Source organism: Marmota monax, unplaced genomic scaffold (assembly GCF_021218885.2).
Source record: "Marmota monax isolate L192 unplaced genomic scaffold, Marmota_monax_Labrador192_F-V1.1 WCK01_AAM20220418_F8-fsc00012, whole genome shotgun sequence".
NCBI lineage: Eukaryota > Metazoa > Chordata > Mammalia > Rodentia > Sciuridae > Marmota > Marmota monax.
Genome location: NW_026695227.1, coordinates 1,741,513 through 1,759,628, shown reverse-complemented (window position 1 = coordinate 1,759,628; position 18,116 = coordinate 1,741,513). Strand labels below are relative to the sequence as shown.

The window sequence follows — 18,116 nt, the reverse complement described above, 5'->3', positions numbered from 1 at the left end:
TCTCCTCCATAGCTCTGTCCCACGTCCTCCATCCTCTGTACATCCTGGCTCAGAATTTCTCTCTTGCCAATTGCTTATGTGCCAGGTTCTGGACTAAGCAATGGTGATAAAGGGAGAGTCAAATACAGCTCCTGATTTTAAGGGTCTTATAAACCAGCTTATCAGTCTGAAAATTAGAGAGAAATAAAGTGAGCAAATTAACAGTAATTTGATTGGAGTTCAATTTCCACTGAAATTTTCCCAGAAGTCAGACTGTAAGATGGAAGCACTACTGAGCATGCTGATTTGAAGGGCAGGTGTCCTTCACACTGCTTATTACAATTTCCTGCATCCACACAGTAGATCCCAATAAAGGTGTTATTAAATATTATTCTAGAAACAATTAGAAGGGTAGTGTGATGTGAGAAGGCTCATGCAGTCCACTTCTAGAAACAGCCTACCAAGGCTAATCAGATGGGTATGGTTCCCAGAAGAGAATCATATAGGGGCTTCTCCAGTGACTGAGATGGGAGCAGAGGCTCCTCTCTAGACGCCCATCTGCTCATCCCTTCTGAGAAACTTGCTCTGCTATTCCTCCACAAAGAATGCCATCCATCCACTCCCCCATTCTCTATTCCATCCTTGATAGCAAGAAGAATGAGAATGGCACACAAGTGTATTCCTGTACATGGTATTTATTTGTTCAGTAACAGTTCACATTTTAAATAGTCTTTCTTGACAACAGACCAGCAGGCTTATCTTTGATGTGGGCAATAAGGATAGCAATTCACATTCATGGGGTTAGTTGGTATCACCAGACCACACATTGGAAGAGGGTGAGGATGTTGTCTAGGACAGAGGGGAGGGTTTACAAAGGGAAGGAGAGGGGAGACTGAGAGGCAGGGAAGACCCTCGCATTGCAGAAATCATTACTACTTCTAAATAGTGGTCGTATGGGCTTTGCCCGGCACCCCCATGTTGGGATTATGGAGAGAAAGGAGCACTTCCTATCTTGGATCTCTGGGTGGATGGCTGTCTTCAAGAAGAAGGAAGTTTAGGGACACATTTGACAAGAGATCAGCACCCACATTGGTCAGTTTCCAGCCACTACTGATATCCTTATGTACTAGCTGCAAGAGGAAGTAAACGTGGAACTTTCATTGCATTTAGCAAGCAAAGATTCAAACTTGTAAGGAGAAGTTAAGTTAGCTCCCAAAACACCAAGGAGAATTCAGCAACGTTATTCTTCCTCTTATCTGTGTCTGAAACTCACACTCTACAAACAGTCCTCTGCTGAAACAATCCCACCAAAACAAGTCCCCAGTAAACAACTTTGCATTGTCTACTATTTTGGCTGGCTTCCCAGAAAGCCTCAACTTGGTAGTTATGTCTAGGTGGCTCAGCAAGCCACAGGAACAACACCATTTTGGGGTTCAGTCTACTAAAAATTACTTATAGGCATTTACACTTAAGTAGATTTAAATTTTGAATCTGGGATCACCTCCATACCCAGGTATCCTCTTCATTATTCCTTCAAAGAGTCAGTTGGACGCACATACTTCCAAAGTATTGAAATTGAATATGCTTTCTGGGTCTTAAGGCAGCGGTACCTAGAAACCTATTGAGGCCAAGCTACAGGCCAGACAGTACACAGGTCACATGATGTGCCTGCTTGGATTTATTGCTGCCAACCTCCAGTTATGTCACAATAACTATCCCTGGGCGACTAACAGGTATCCCTTTAAATCTGGAATCCATACTTTCCTGGAGCTCCTTAATTAATACAAACTAGAAAGATATAAGCCCAAGCAAGAAGAGAACCTGATTTTCAGGGCAGACCTATCAAAGTTAAGAAGAAAAGCATTTTTCCATCAGCTATCATGGAATTCTCTGCTATACAGACAATGACAATGGCCTAGAAGTTTAGGAGAGAATTTTAAATAGATGCAACAAATTTACATAGAAGAAAGGGGAAATAAACACTGGAGATAATTCTAAAGAACTTGAGCATTTACAAAAGTTATAGTATTTACATAAGAATTTTCTCAAAATACAATGCTTCAAAGGCTGTACAGGAAGGAGAGGTGCAGGGCAGAGGGGTTTGCACACTGGACTCAAGTAGCAAAGGAAGTCCAGAACATATCCCTGAATAAAATAGAGAAACAGGGGAGGGAAGAGGAGGAGGATGTCCTAGGAGAAGATGCTAAGAAAGCAGAGTGAAAATGCAGCAGGACAAGGACACAGGCCTCCCAGGACCTGGCTTCCAGGTCTGAATTGAAGACAGCAGACACATATACCCTCTGACGTTACTGCAGCAACAAGAACCACAAATGGCAGAGCCATTGAGACCCCATACAACACCACATATAAACCTCGTCAGAGGTGGGTCATTGAAACCATATTTTTCTTGCTCCCATTGTGATAGGGACATTTATTATTATGGCCACTTTGATGTAGATGGCAAATCTAGGAAAGGCATAGATGAAAACATGACATGGCTAACAGTCCTCCACTATCAATCTGTATCACTGCTCTCTAGAGTTGGGAGGGAAGTAGCCATGGTAAAAGTGGAAGGAGAGAAAGACGAATGATCCTCAAAATCAGAATTGGGCCATCTGGAAGTCTCAAGATGACCAGACCAGATGTATTTCAGGAGGACAGGAAATGGGATCCCTGAATCTTAGGGAATGTCTGGAAAATAACATCACCACAACATTAAAAAATACAAATAGCATAATGTGAAACAAAATATTTCCTAGCCATCATCTTCACTGGATTTCCCAGCAACAGTTTATAAATTAGACATACAAAATAATAATACATCTATAAGATTCACATTTTCAAATTCTCCACACTGACTTCCTAGAGAGGATTAATACAAGGATTGGAAAGGTGGTAAGATACCCCAGCCAAGCGAATCATGCTGTTATCAAAAAGCTCCAACAGGCCTTCCAAAGTGCAAGGATCACAAAAGAGTACTAAAATGAGGCCAAAGTCGTCTTCTTTCCAAAGAACTGCTTTTACACTGACAGAAGGGATCCGTTCTGTTTATCTCTTCTGAAACCGAAGATTTCATCAGACTAGATCTGCAGGAAAAGGTAGAAGCATCAGTGACACTTTTTCATGGTAAGAATTCTCAAAGAAATGGAAGGTCAGAATATTCCTCCATTTCCTTTTGTTTAGTCCCAAAAGTTTATAAGAATCTCTCTTCCCTCCAAAAAAGGCCCAGAGACTTTGTTCTTCTGCATGATAAGCTCTTGAGCTTTGAACTAAAGCATTTTCAGCAAGATAATTCTGTGTAGTGTGTGACTCTGGCCAGCCCTGCATAATGCCCACATTACTGGCTCCTACCCAAAAAATACCAGTAGGATCCATTCCTTTCAGTCATTGGGACCACATTCTTTCAAATGTCTCCTATGGGAGATGACACCATTTCTAGCTGAGAACAATTAACTTGAGAACTATGTCTTCATGGTTGAGGCAGGAGGATTCCAAGTTCAAAGCCAGCCTCAGCAAAAGTGAGGTGCTAAGCAACTCAGTGAGACCCTGTCTCTAAATAAAAGACAAGATAGGACTGGGGATGTGGCTCAGTGGTTGAGTGCCTCTGAGTTCAATCCCCGGCACTCTATGCCCCCCGATCAAAAAAATAATAACTAAGGATCTCAGAAGCTATTCACCTGGTAGGGAGAATCAACAAATTTTATCCTAGAAAGGAATCTTCTCAGCTCCCCACGGCCAATTTTGGGGGTGGTCTCCTTCAGCTGGACCATTTGGCCCTCCATCAATGCCCACCGCAGACTAAGTTTGCTGACCACCAGGGGTGCTGGATGCCCTTCAGAGATTGGCCCTGTTGTCCTGGTGACATAAAAGGCATCTTTCCAGAGGTCGTTGATTCCAACTGAGAAAGGACAAAAATGAGAGCAGTTATTAAGGACAGATAGCTTCTAGTAACAGGAAAGTGGCTTGGCTCAACACCTTCAGTCATTAATTTACTCACTACTTTATATGAAAAATTTCCTGAGCACCTAGCAAATGCCAGAAAGTGAGCCAAACAGAAAGTGTGAAGAAGTGAGTGACTGCATGCCAGCAAAGCAGCTTATTCTTCAGTGTTTGAGCCTTTACTTTTCTGACACTATCTCCAAGGAAGCCCCATCTCAGCAAATGAGAGAACATGCCCACTGGTGAGCATTCAGTAAAAAAGTGAACCCCACAGACTAGAAAGCCCAAGAATTTCCAGATTGTCAGAACATGGTCACATCTGTCACTTCCTAGCAAGAGTTGATTTTACATCATCTTGAAATAGTGTTTACAATAAAAATGGCCTTGAGATTCTTGATTACCATTACATAATGTTCCCTGTATACAATTTTAAACTAATATTGATTTTGCAAGTGGAAGACTCTCCACCTCACCTCCACCCCCATGACCCACAACCAGTAGGCAGGCAGGACTACAGGTTCTGGGTCAGTTCTTCCCAATGCATCCCAATAAATGAGAGCCACAGCACTAATCCAAGTCTAGGAATGAGTTTGTAATTACAGAGCAAGTCTACAAGTGGCAAGAGAGTATGAACATAAAACAAAAAGCAGATGTGGCCAGGAGATGTGGTCTCCCCATCCCCTATCCATCAACAGGAAGAGCAGCTTCCAGCGGGGGTGGGATTGTGAAAGGAGAAGAGCAGCCAGCCAGACTAGCAGGTGGCAGCAGCCGAATGCCTCGGGCTTCAGTTTCCTGGATTAGGGGTCTCCAATATATGAGCCCAATTTTATGATAGATGTGTAAAGTAGAAAAACATTTCCAAATGTTAACCGTGGTTATGAGCAGCCAGATTTTGGGTAATTTTTCTTCTTTGATTTCTCTCTTGACTCCAATTTCTATGCAATACACATGTTTACTATTCAAAAAACCCACTCCAACTAAATCAATGCCCTGACAAATCATATTCTACCTCTATTATATTCCTCTCAGTCAATTTCAAATCCTATACTCCCAGAGGGTCAAGCAACAAGTCTTCCCCATGAAGATGTCCTGTGAGTCTTGCCAGCACCTAGCACATTGCTGAGGCTTAGTACATTTTGCTGAGGGGCTGCATCCATCATCCCTGAAGAGCCCTTCTGTAGTGCCCATGTGCTTTCACCTCTATTTCAGCACATTCAGAGGCTCTGGGCTCTTGCCCTGCTGGCCCGGTGTTCCTAGCCAGAGGGAGCCCTTGAGCACAGCACCCCTGGCTCCAAGGACAGCAAGGAAAATCCTGCTGCTGTTGCCTAAAAAGCTCATATCCTTCCCTTGATGGGGCAAGGGCATCCTCACATACTGTCAGTACACATTCTCCCCCCACCAGTGTACACAGACCCCCAGTGTCACTGAAACTCACCCTCTGAGGCCGTCACTGTGCCCGAGGTGTTGGTCAGGTCCAGGAAGATGGAGGGGAAGGCTGGGTGCAGGAGGTATAGGTGGTGGAGGCTGGGTGGCTCAGCTCCCATGAGGGCATCCTAACAATAAGCCACAGAAAGAAAGAGCAAAGCTGACTACATTCCTGCACATGATGTTCCTCAAGTGAGGGGACAGAGGATAAAGTGGTGGTTACTCATTGCTCTCAGATGCTAAATCCTAATCCCAAGTACAAGGATGTGTTTGAAAGAAATGCCCACATACAGGAGATTGGTTACTTCAAAGAGCTCAAAACACTGGCTCATCACTAACTTCTTCAAACCCCTATCTATAACTAGAAAATGCTCATATAAGAAAAAGAAAAAGGACTAGAGGAGAAAAGTGCACACCCAAGAAGAATCTTCTGTAGAGAACCTTCCTTTCTTCTACTTATGGAAATCCACCTGACCAGGAGAAGCATGGGCGGGGGCCCACAAAATAGAAGAGGGCTTTTTCCACACACCCAGGTATGAGGGGACAGTGCTCTGTCTCAGTTAACGTGACCATAAAACAGCCAAGTGCCTTCCTCACTGCCTATAGAACAACACCCAAATTTCTTAGCTTGAAAACTAAAGTCTAGCACTATTTAACCAAAAATCTACCTTTTTGAGACTTCAACTGCAATTATTTACTGCCCACCCCATACTTTAAAGAGTGTCTCATAATTCAATAAAGCCAGGCATGGTGGTGCATGCCTATAATCCCAGCAGCTCAGGAGGCTGAAGCAGGAGGATTGCAGGTTCAAAACCAGCCTCAAGAAGTTAGGGAGGCACTAAGAAACTTAGTGAGAACTTATCTCAAAATAAAAAAATAAAAAATGGCTGGGAATATGGCTCAATGATCAAGTGCCTTCGAACCAGGGTTCAATCCTGGTGCTAAAAAAAAAAAAAAAATGTCTCAAAATGATTCTAAATACATGCTTCCCTTGGCTCTACCTAACGACTACCAATCTTATTATTTCCCTGCTCAACTAACTACTCTCTGCACCCCAAATCCATACATCAGAATACTTCCCACCCCAGGTACCCAACATAAATGCCACCTTTTCATAAAAAGGTCCCTCTATCACCCCAAACAAAATTACTATCTCCCTTCTTTTATATACCCATCTACACTTATTTGTACCTCCACTGGAGCATTTGTAACATGCCTTTGTCTAGTAGGAAACTAGGAAATCAAAATGTTAGGTGAGCTGGGCATGGCAGTAACACCTGTAACTCCAAACTTGGGAGACTGAGGCAGAAGGATCACAAGTTCAAAGCTAGCCTTAGCAACTTAGTGAGGCCCTAAGCAACTTAGTGAGATCCTATCTCAAAATAAAAATAAAAAGCACTGGAGATGTGGCTCGGGTGGTTAGGTGAACTTCCAGTGGTCACATGTTAGGGCATGACAGAGCTAACACTGTAATCTAAATTTTAAGTAAATCTGATCCTCAAAATGAGAATATATATTAGCATCTTCATTAATGGGCTCAGAAAAGTTAAGTAGCTTATCAAGAGAACACATGGTTGATGAATTCAGGACTCTGTGTCCATCAAGCTCCCACTCATCCCTGAACCATCTGCTTCCTGCAGAGGGTCAGGGCTGCTTCCCATTATCCTTAGATCCCCCACAGAGAGCGCAGGGCCTGCGTTCTCTTAGCACAGTAAGTGCTAAGTTGAGATGTCAGGGCGGGCTTACTTAAGATGCCTAGGCACCTATTCTAGGTGGCACTCGGCCTCATCAACCCCACTAAAATACTGCAGTATAACAAGTAAGGCTTTATAAAATCTGTCTACTAGGTGTTAGACTTTCTGTCCCAATACTTCTCCAAATGACCTCTCAGCTTTTGCCTACTCAGTGGCCCTCTCCAATTACTCAGCCTCTTTCATATGCCCATCTGCAGCCTCAGTTCACTCACCTCAAAGACCATCCCAACCTGACTCCCATGTGAAACTCACTCTGCCCACTCCAGATCAGTCATAATGATGTCTCCTCTTCAGCCACTGTGGCATATATGAGTTTGGACCTGGAATCTTGAAAGGACTTTCTATTCTTTCCCCAGCCTCTCATTGTGGGCAGCGAGCAGTTATGGGCCCCGGTCAGTATTCACATTCTTGACCGAAATGCAAAGGCAGGAAGCATGGCTCAGGAGAACATGACTTGTTTCTACCCCTAACCCTAGGAAGGTGACCACTTGGATAACACCTTGAGATCCCAGTCAGCCCTACAGATCAGCTGCCATGTGACAAAGTGAAAAGGGACCCCTCCCCCAGGCTCACTCACAGAATTGGGAGAGGCAGGTGACAGCCCTTCAGCCCAGAAGAGGAAGACGGACTTCTGGTCTGAAGTCACTGCTGAGGTGGTCGGTGCATCTTTCATGTGACATGGAGCACTGTAACTCCAAGCGATGGAGCCAGAGTCACCATCTATCACCATCATCTGCAAGAGAGAAAATAAGAGTGAAGACAGCCAGTCCTTGGAAAATCAGCAGGCCAAGAAAGCATACCAAACAGAAACAAGGCAAACACCACAAATATTCAAATAATACCCATCAGGCCTTCCTCCGTGTTGGTGGGGAATTGGCTCCAGGATCCCTCTCCACCATGAATACCCAAATCAGTGGATGTTCAAGCACCTTACACAGAATAGTGTAGATTCTGCATGTAACCTATGCTCATCCTCCTCTATACTTCAAATCATCTCTAGGTTACTTTTAATACCCTACACAATGTAAATGCCATGGAAATAGTTGCTATATTATTTGTTTAGGGACTAGTGAGAAGAAAAAAAAAATAGTCTAAGTGTTCAGTGCACCCACATGTTTTCTTCCAAATATTTTTTAATCCACAGTTGGCTGAATATCCCAATGTAGAACCCAAAGATATGGGGAGAGCCAACTGCATTCAGAGGTTGAGCTTCTGAGAGGTAAGCAAACCGGGAGTTCAGAGAACATCAAATAATGGGATGAGGAGGGACCAGTATCCAAATTTCTGTAGTTCTTGCTCCCTTTTAATAGAGCTTAAGGAACTTTATAGTTCTTTTCAAGAGGATATTATAAATCATCAAGTCCACCTCATTTTACAGGTGAGGACAGGATTCTCAGAAACAGAGAGTCACTGGGATTGTCCCACGTTTAAGACAGTCTCAGCAAAGCCATTCTACCATAATAATATTGAAACTAGATGCCAACAGCAGGCCGCATTGCTGTTCTTTCCCTCCCATAACCACAGGAAGCAACTAAGTGAATACCAGGCACTGCATTACGAGCTTTATGACTTTAACCCTACTGAGTCATGGCATGTGTACTTGAGCCCTAGGATAGTCTCAAATTTAAAGGAGCACAGACTTAACAGGCATAAACAAACCAAGAGGTATTTCCACATCTGCATTTCTCAAAGGCTAATAAGTCAAATTCATAATCCCCAGCAGCACTTATACCTCCTTTAACCCCCAAAACCTCAAACTTCATAGATCTAGAACCTGTCATTTGCCCAAATCCCCAAGAAATTCCCCCACCATCTCCCATCCAGGGTTCTTACTCCCTCTCCTCCATGTCTCTGCTCTTCAGTAAGTGGAAGACCCAGCCCTTTCGGGACAGTCACTTGCCCTACTCCTAGAGACCGCTGGGCAGCAGAGAGGAGAAACAGACAAGCAGTAGAGATTCCCTTTTGTAGTTGTGGGGAGAAAAGAAGCCTAGAAGCACCACACTGAAAACTGTATCCAGTCACACACCTGCAGTATCGTATTCAACTGCCATGACAACCCCCTGAAGGCAGGCAATATTACTTACTGCTCCTGTTTACAGACGCAAACAGTGAGGTGAAATTATGTAATTTGCCCAACATCACCAGTAAGTAGTGGAGCCAGGATTAAAACCCAGGCCTGAAATCTTCCGTATCTCAGTGCATGAACAACCTTCTCCCTTAATCCTCCTGGGAACGTCAATAAAATAAGCCAAATCTATTTGAAATTCTTTCAGAGTACAATCAGACTTCACTTCTCACTGCTGGAAGACTCTCCCTTCTACCTTCACATCTGTCCTCTGCCTGTGACCAAATAACTCTGTGGCATCCATACCCCACCCACATCCCGCAGCCTGCCTTCAGGGCCCACTCAAGCTGAGTCACTCTGATCTCTCCCACAGAAATGTGCTCAGGCATCCTTCTCTCGCTCAGCAAACCTTGCTCCACTGCCATGATTCTGCACATGCAACCCCTGACTGACATGCAGCATCTCGACTCCCTGGCCCTCTAGCTCTCCTGTACCCCGCCTGCTCCTGGGTGCTGTGGGAATCATGTGCAAACACCCCTAACAGCACTTTCTAGCCTAGGTGGCCTAGGTGCCCCAAGAGAAGCAGCCCTGTCTTCATTCGTTTTACATCTCTAACATCTAACACAGAACTTGACACACCCTAGAGGGGATGAGTCAGTGTTTGTTCAATTATTTTCTCTCAGGGAACATTGTGCAACATATAGATATGTATTTTTCTAAGCCAATTATAAAAAATGAATTTTTAAAATTCTACAATTCTGCCTGTAATATTAAAGAAATGACAATGGTCCAGCCAAACATTAAATCCACATAACATGCAGCCTCCCCCAAAATCAGAAAGATCTATTCTGTGTCCCTGGAACATGCCATACCATTTCTGTCTCTGGGCCCCTGGTCTTGGTGTTCCTGACCTAGCCTGCTGTCCCATCCACATAAATTCAATTTTAAAGTCTCTAATCATATTTCCATCTTTTATATAAAGTTTTCCACTAAAAACCCAGCTGCCACAGATACCCTGCCTTCTCTGAAACATACTTGCTCTGAAGTATCACATTCCTTTATTTTTTATTTTTTTAGTTTGTTCTAATTAGTTATACATGACAGTAGAATATGTTTTGACACACTGTACACATATGGAGCACAACTTCTCAGTCCTCCTGCTGTAAATGGTGCAGAGTCACACCTGTAGTGTAATTATACATGTATATAGGGTAATAATGTCCCTCTCATTCCACCATCCTTCCCACTCTCACACCCCTTCCCGTCTCTTCACTCCCCTCTGCCCAATCCAAAGTTCCTTCATTCTTTCCTACTATGCCCACCTCCCATTATGGATCAACATCCGCTTATCAGAGAAAACATTCAGCCTTTGGTTTTTTTGGGTTTGGCTTATTTCATTTAACATGATATTCTCCAGCTCCATTCATTTACCTACAAATGCCATAATTTCATTCTTCTTTAAAGCTGAGTAATATTCCACTGTGTGTGTGTGTGTGTGTGTATACACACCACATTTTCTTTATCTATTCATCTGTTGAAGGGCATCTAGGTTGGTTCCATTCCATTCTTTTAATAGCTGCCTTTACCCTATCAAGAGATTTCAGAAGGTTCCTCCTGCCTAACTGTAAGTTAAGGATCTAGCAGGAACTTCTGTATAGGAATGAAATTAGCCAGAAATACTTTCAGTGCTTTATGTCTTAGCAGTGAATTTTGAGTTCTCATTTTACCCATTCAGTTAGACTTTGGAGTTCTTTCAAGGATGAGACCATTTTTAGATTCTTAATTAAGTCTAGCACAGAGATGGCACAAAGCATATACTTTATGTAAGTTTTGATGGATTTGAGTCCCAGCGTTTTACCTTTTTCATCCCAAGTCCATCCTGTATCTGCAGAAGGAAGTCTAATGTTTGATCATCAGTGAAATACCCAGGAGTAGGCTGGCTGCAAATAAGGACAAGGAAGAAATCAATAGTGAATAAGAAAACAAGGAACCCCTTCCCTTCTTTCTCTTGCAAATGCCAGATATCAAGTAAATGTTCTAGGTAAATTTTTAAATTGTTTCATGTACTTTGAAAGTGAAGCTGAACATGGTCGCCCGTGCCTATAATCCCAGCTACATTACTGAGGCAGAAGAATCACAAGTTCAAAAGCAGCCTGAGCAACTTAGCAAGACCCTATCTCAAAATAAAACAAAAATAACTTTTTTAAAAAAACAGCTGAACATGGGACACACAGCTATAATTCTAGCTACTCAGGAAGCTGAGCCAAGAGGTTCTCAAGTTTGAGGCCGGATTCAGGAACTTCAGGAAGATGCTGTATTGAAATTTTTAAAAAAGAAACAAATAAAAAGGACTAGTGATGTAACTTGATGGTAGGGCACCCTTGGATTCAATTCCCAGTACAGAAAGCAAGCAAGTAAGTAAAATAAAAAGAAAAGAGAGACTGGGGCTATAGCTCAGTCACAGAGCACTTGCCTAGCATGTGTGAGGTACTCAGTTCAATCCTTAGTACCACATAAAAATAAACAAATAAATAAAGACAGTAGATCAAACCAGCAAACAGGAGCAGGAGCAGTCTACGAACCTGCGTAGGCCTTGAAGGCTCAGTGTCCAGTAGGGTGTAAGGTTTTGTCCCCGAAGCAAGACCAGGCCTTGTCTGGTTGTAACCAGGAGATTGCTGCAGTTGGAATCTGGCGCTTTTACCATCTGGAGTAGTTCAACACCATCACTGGATTAAACAAGACCCCAACAGTTAGCCTCTGGAGTGAATGAGATTCCTGAAACCATTTATTTTAGCTTTTTCTCTCACTCTATGTGTGCTTGCATATAAAGTTGTCCCTGGGCAATCATGGGGGATTGGTGCCAGGTCCCCTGCAAATACCAAAATCCACAGTTACTCAAGTCCTTATATAAAATAGTATAGTACCTACACACAGTTTACATCCTCCTGCAGCCTCTAAAATCTCACTAGATTACTGATGAAACCTAGTGTCATGTAAATGCCATGTAAATAGTTGTTATACTCTATCATTGAGGGAATAAGGACAAGGAAAAAATGAGTGGACATATTCAATACAGATAAAAAATTTTCCCTGAGATTTCCAATCTTCAGCTGGTTGAATAACAAATGTGGACTCCATGGATACAGACAGACAGCTGTGCTCTTGCATCCATTTCCAACCATGGGGTGCTTTATCATTCCCATTTAATCTCACTTTCTTGATCCTTAGAAACCAAGGTTCTCTAGAGAATTCCATGTAAGTCCAAAACAAACTCACAGGAAAAGTGCTATTGTGCCATGTCTCTCACATTGGAAACTCGGGGAGAGGAAAAGAGCCAAGTATAATGGCAGAGAAGACAGATGGAGAGCAGGACAGGAGGCCTGAAATTGTCAGTGAGGTTGGACAGCAACTCCTGGCTTGCACTTCATCATATTCTTCCTTTCTCTATACCACTGGGCCAGTCTGTTTAATTCCTGTCAAATTCACTGAAACAATATGATACTGCCCCTCAAAAAATGCTAGAAAATGATTTGCAACTTCTGGTAGAAAAGAACAAAACAATTATTACCCCAGCAGAGGGCTAGATGGGTACAAATTCACTGCATATGACAACTACATGCTTTTAGTTAAGAAACAGATAAAAATTTAAAAGTAAGATTTCATGGATGCTATCCTTGCTTCTATTGAAATGATTCTTCAACTAAAAGAAAAATATGGGACAGAGTAGGCCAGATAGTTATGCACAGCTTTATGAAGAGTTATTTCAAATAAATCTATCTCCCCATCACTACTCTGACTCAACCAAATATCCTTTCTTGCAACCTATGTGTGAAGTGATCATACATCATGGGCACAAACACATAGACACTAATACATTATGTGATCAAGAGGAGAAAATTCACCACATCAGAAGATGGTATATTAAGCCTGGCACTGTTTCCCCTAATCTCTGCCCACACATTCACCAGCCCAACCAAATTTAGAGATTCCACAGCACATGAGTTCTCAGGAGACCTCGAACTACCCAAGTTCAAGGTCTGCCCTACCTGTACACGTCAATGAGCTCAGACAAGTTGATGGATCTTCTTTTCTCCCATTCTGGCTCTTCTATCTGCAGAGAAGGTGGTGAGCTGTCTCGATTTTGGGCCTGAACAAAAATGTCCCGCAGGGCGACAGCTTGTATATTTCCTAGCACCACAGGAAGAACCAACACTGAGAATTGAATTTAACAGGACTATCCCAGGGTGGGGGATCTGAGCAAGAGACCCAGAGCCAATTAGATAGGTCTACAAGACCCTGCTCAACCTGGTCCCACGTGGAATGGGTGTGGAAGTGATTAAGCAAATGCTGGACAGAGTCTTCTCTCTAGAGAAGGCAGCAAGGGAAAGCAGGGCTCACAATCTATTGAGGGGAGAGTGCCCTGCAGGGGAGGCAATGAAAGAGCTGGCTCTGCAACCCCTGAGCTTCCACCTCCCAAGGAAGGCCTGGTTACATATACCGGAGGGGAACAGTAGTGAAAATCAGCCTTGCTCCTTACCAAAGCCAAACAGGATGTAGACAGCTCCATTTGCAGTGACGTAAACCTGAGGACCAATCAGATTCCCTACTCCCACAATGTTGTACTTCACGGGTCGGCCTATTGGATTCCCCGTCCGGCCAGACACCAGCAGAAAGCATAGATCTGGCTGAAGAAGTGAAAGAAGGGGTCAAGTCAATAGAAGCCCTTCATTTCCTAATCAAACAGCCTCTCCTGACAGTCATTGCCTCCTGTTCAGCCAAGGGCTCAAAATTCCCAAAGCTAGAAACCACAGGCCAAGGCTGCTTTGGTAATTTCCCTGAAAGTAAGAAATGAGTGAACAGCCTATCCCCTGATTAGTACATGCAAAGGGCACCTTTGCATCAGACAATTTCTCTGAAGCACAAGTGTTGCTGACTGCCCAGTCTTCAGAGACACACAATTCTAGCCTAGAGTTGAATACAGGATTGGCTAACCTCATGTCTTTACTCCTATACCCTGAAGCCCTCAGTAATATTCAGCCCCAGCTAGAACCACTATAGGCAGAGCTTTCCCATCACAACATCAGATGTCTGACCACTGTCAACTTCACTCTCAGAGATAGGCAAACCTTTCCTGTGAAAGGTCAGGTAGTAAATATTTTAGGCTTTGCTAACCACATGGTCTCCATAGCAACAACCCTCCTATTTGGATTTAGCATAAAAACAACCATAGAAAACACATAAATAAATGGGTGTGGCTGTGTTCCAATAAACTTTATTCATGAAAATAAGCAGAGGGCCAAATTTGGCCTGCAGGGCATAGTTTATCAACCTTATCTCTAGAGGGTTTTTAGAATGTCATAACACTCTGCTATTGCCTCATTCCTTTTAGACATTTTTTTATCAAAAATTTAAATAGAATTCAAGTTTATCACAAAGCTGAGAGGAATAGCTAATATGCTATACGACAAACTCCAAATTCAAAAAAGTCTTAGGCTAGAAGATGAGTCAAAATCTGTTAGAAAAAATACTGGTCTATTAACTAACGATTACTTAAAAGATATGGGTGCTTCACTGGGAATAAAAACAAAGAGCAAATCTTAGGTTATTGTAATCTTTGACTGCAAAACTAGATACAGAGTCTTAATTTAAAAAGTCAGTTTCCTCAGGATGGTATAATTCATTAAACTAAGAATAAAATACCATTTGCAGATATGGGTACCACATTTAAAAGAGATAATCTGTGAAGTGCAAAGGGAAAGAAATCAAGAAAAAGAGAGGCTAGGACTTCCAGCAACTGGGGGAACAATATAAGAAACTAAGATATTTGGGATGGGGCTATAGCTCAGTTAGTAGAGTGCTTGCCTCACATGCACAAGGCCCTGGGTTCAATCCCCAGCACCACAAAAAAAAAAAAAAAAAAAAAACCTAAGATATTTGGCCTGAGAGCAGCAAGCTTAGAGAGACCAAGCTAACTGAACTCAGGGATTAGACTCATTCAGAGTAGCTCTACTGAGCTGAAGCTAGAACAATGAATGAAAGATATGAGAAAGCACATTTCTCACTAATTGGATAATTTCTAGAGCTAACTAACAATGAAATGGACCACCCACAAATTAGTGCTCTTCCCATCACCTGAGTGTGCAAGAAGAGCACAGGTGCCAGTGTGTCTGGAATCAGACCCAGATATCACAGCATGGTGTGAGAGCAGTAACTGCTTGGCTTCTAAAGTCCCTCCTCCTAACTTTCTAGTCTAGATCCATTTCCTAATCCCAAGCCAGATCCAGTTCTCCCAAACTCAGTTTACACTAACCTGAGACCTAAGGATACAATCACTAGGGCACTGACCTAATATGTTTCCATTCTTATGAAAACAGTTCCTTCCGTGTCTATGGCTTACATGGCTCCCACTTTCTCTGTTGCTGGTAAAGAGGGCAAAGAGATTAGAATAAAAATGAAGCTGCTGCTCTAAATCAATCACTTCTCCAAGAATTTTCTGGAACTGTCACTTTTCAAGCATAACATATTCCATATCTGTACACTATTGTGCAAATGAATAAATTTTGTGAGGAAAGCTGAGCAATACACTAAATAGAGACAAAGTAATAATTTTTAAAAAGGCAGAGTAAGAGCAGATGAAAAGCTGACTCCTCTAATGGAGGGTCCCCTAATGGCTTGAACCACTATCCCTTGGCCACCACAGCTATAAGAGGCAGATGGGATACTAAGAACAAGATCTCTGAATTTGTTCTGCTTATAAACATGCTCAGGGCCTTGTTCTGCACTGAATTCCGTTAGAATGAAACTCCCCAGATTTCTCCCCCTTTGGACCTTTAGAAAATCACTTCTGGCTAGAGGTAATAATTAAAATTTTCCCTAGACCACAGTTTCTTTATTCATAATAATTATGTGAATAATTCCTGAATTCTTGGTTCAGGTCCACTTGGAGACCAAACTGCCCGTTGAAGAAAACCAACAGAAAGTACTCACAAGGTCCTTTAGTTTAAAATTAAAATAAGCAATCAAATGAGGCAAACTTGTCTGCATCCACATTTTCTCACAAATATTCATTGCCATTTGTTCTTTTGTTCATAAGCATTTCCTTGACAGTCTCATACTAGAAAGTCTGAGAAAGTGTTAGAGAAACTGAAAAAAAGCTCTAAGAAGTGCTTCAGGAATAAAACTTGAAGTTGAGCTGATTTTATTCAGTAATTTAGTTTTTCCTGTGATTTGGGAAAAACACTATTACTTTATCTGTCTACAGAATAACTAGCTCCATAATTGATACATCTATAATTTAGAGGTCACTATTATAGAATTAAACTATCTTGTCACAGCATAGGCTATAATTCTTCTTCATTAGATCACTGATTTTATCATTTGACTTAAGATTTTTTTCTATGTATCTATTTAATAAATTTTCTATCAGTCTCTCCTGTTTTGTAGTTGAAATAAAGTTTAAAAATGTGTATAGTAAATATGGTAAAACTAACAATACCTTTACATGGTAACAATAAGCACTCTCCTAGGCACTTTATATATGTTAGTTCTATTTTTCGTAACAATCTTATGAGTAGATACAGAACTGCCATTTTTACAAAAGAATCCAGAACATGGATAGGTTCTTTGACTTGCCCAAGACCATAAAGCTACAGAGTGGTAGAGAAGGAATTTACACACAGACTGCTGGCTTCAAAGCTCAACTACACCACAGTCCATGGAATCATAATGAAACTGCTGGGAAAAATGGGTTCATAATGCTCATTTGTGCACTTAACCTCACCAAGAGAATTTATTTAAACCTAAGCCCTTATAAAAAGAAAGTTTCAAGCAGTATTTATAATAACAACATTAGAAACTGAGACAACTAAAATTGAAGTAAAAAAACAAACAAAATTAATAGAGAGCATACCTGCGTTTCCCCAATGGCCAGAACCACTAGATCTCTGACATGGTCCTCATCCAAGTCTGGCAGCAACACCACCGGGGCAGCCAAGGTACCGTTGGACAGGTAATTTGGGTTTAAAGTCCAGATGGCTTTTCCTAGAGAAGGACAAATAGGCTGATCACTAGTACAACTTTCTGCCTTCTTTCCAGGCCAGAAAAGGGACACTCCCAGGGCTCAACAATAGACAGTGACACCTTACTTTTTCCCTTTTGCTTTTATCTTACTGGGGACAAAGGGGTCAGGAGATGTGATCTGAAATCCACATCCATCTAACAACATCACACTAAGACTTTTGAGATCAAATGGAGGTACTATAGTCTCTCCAGAAAGGGTGATCTGGCTCCACTGGGGTGGAGAATGAAACCGATAGAGGGTATTATAATACCACCCGAAGCCAGCCAAGGGCACCAACCAGAAGACCCACTCTGGTGCCTTTTCCCACAGGGTCACATAAGTAAGCATCAGGGATATGGCAGGAGGTAGTCAAGAAAACTTCAGTTCTAGAGCTAACTGTATTCTTTTTGTTTGTTTGTTTGTTGTTTCAATCAGAAGCACCCCTCTATAAAACCCCAATCTCTAAACCTGGGGAGGATGAGTATGTAACCCCCAGAGACAGAAAGGATTCTAGCAGTAGCTTATGACTCTGAAAGGAGCCTTCATTACATTTTGACTCTTTTTCTTTCTTTTGTCTTGGGTGTCTAAAAGCAACAAGAAGCTAAAATATCGAATGAACATGTTTCAATAAGCTTTCATTTCTTCACTGCAATATTGTTAAGTAGTTAACACCCAAGTTTACACATGGACCCTATGTGTATCAAACAGGAAGGGACCACCTCATTTGTCTTTTTACAAAGACAACCATTGAGCAGGGAGACTATTTACAAACCAGAGGCCTCGGGGCAGTTTCTGTCTAGGTAACTGGGTTTACCCCATCTTACCCCAAACGGGTTGAAACATGGATCTATTTACTCAACCTGCCCAGACTTCTTATCTTATTCCCTTAATAACC

At 42.1% G+C, this 18,116-nt stretch overlaps 1 protein-coding gene across 1 annotated transcript in view; it reads right to left on the bottom strand.

The window, feature by feature from the left end:
• Nucleotides 1–656: 656 nt before the first annotated feature.
• The window catches only part of Fam234b (family with sequence similarity 234 member B), a 33,837-nt gene continuing 16,377 nt past the window's right edge, over nt 657–18,116 (bottom strand). Inside the window, exons 5-13 of the mRNA XM_046436206.2 lie at nt 17,072–17,202; nt 13,700–13,847; nt 13,209–13,350; nt 11,745–11,888; nt 11,021–11,102; nt 7,675–7,830; nt 5,354–5,471; nt 3,657–3,877; nt 657–3,065 (exon numbers count right to left, since the gene is read on the bottom strand). Coding sequence (XP_046292162.1) covers nt 3,060–3,065; nt 3,657–3,877; nt 5,354–5,471; nt 7,675–7,830; nt 11,021–11,102; nt 11,745–11,888; nt 13,209–13,350; nt 13,700–13,847; nt 17,072–17,202 — 1,148 coding nt within the window. The 3' untranslated portion in view covers nt 657–3,059. The remainder of the gene's footprint in view (nt 3,066–3,656; nt 3,878–5,353; nt 5,472–7,674; nt 7,831–11,020; nt 11,103–11,744; nt 11,889–13,208; nt 13,351–13,699; nt 13,848–17,071; nt 17,203–18,116) is intronic.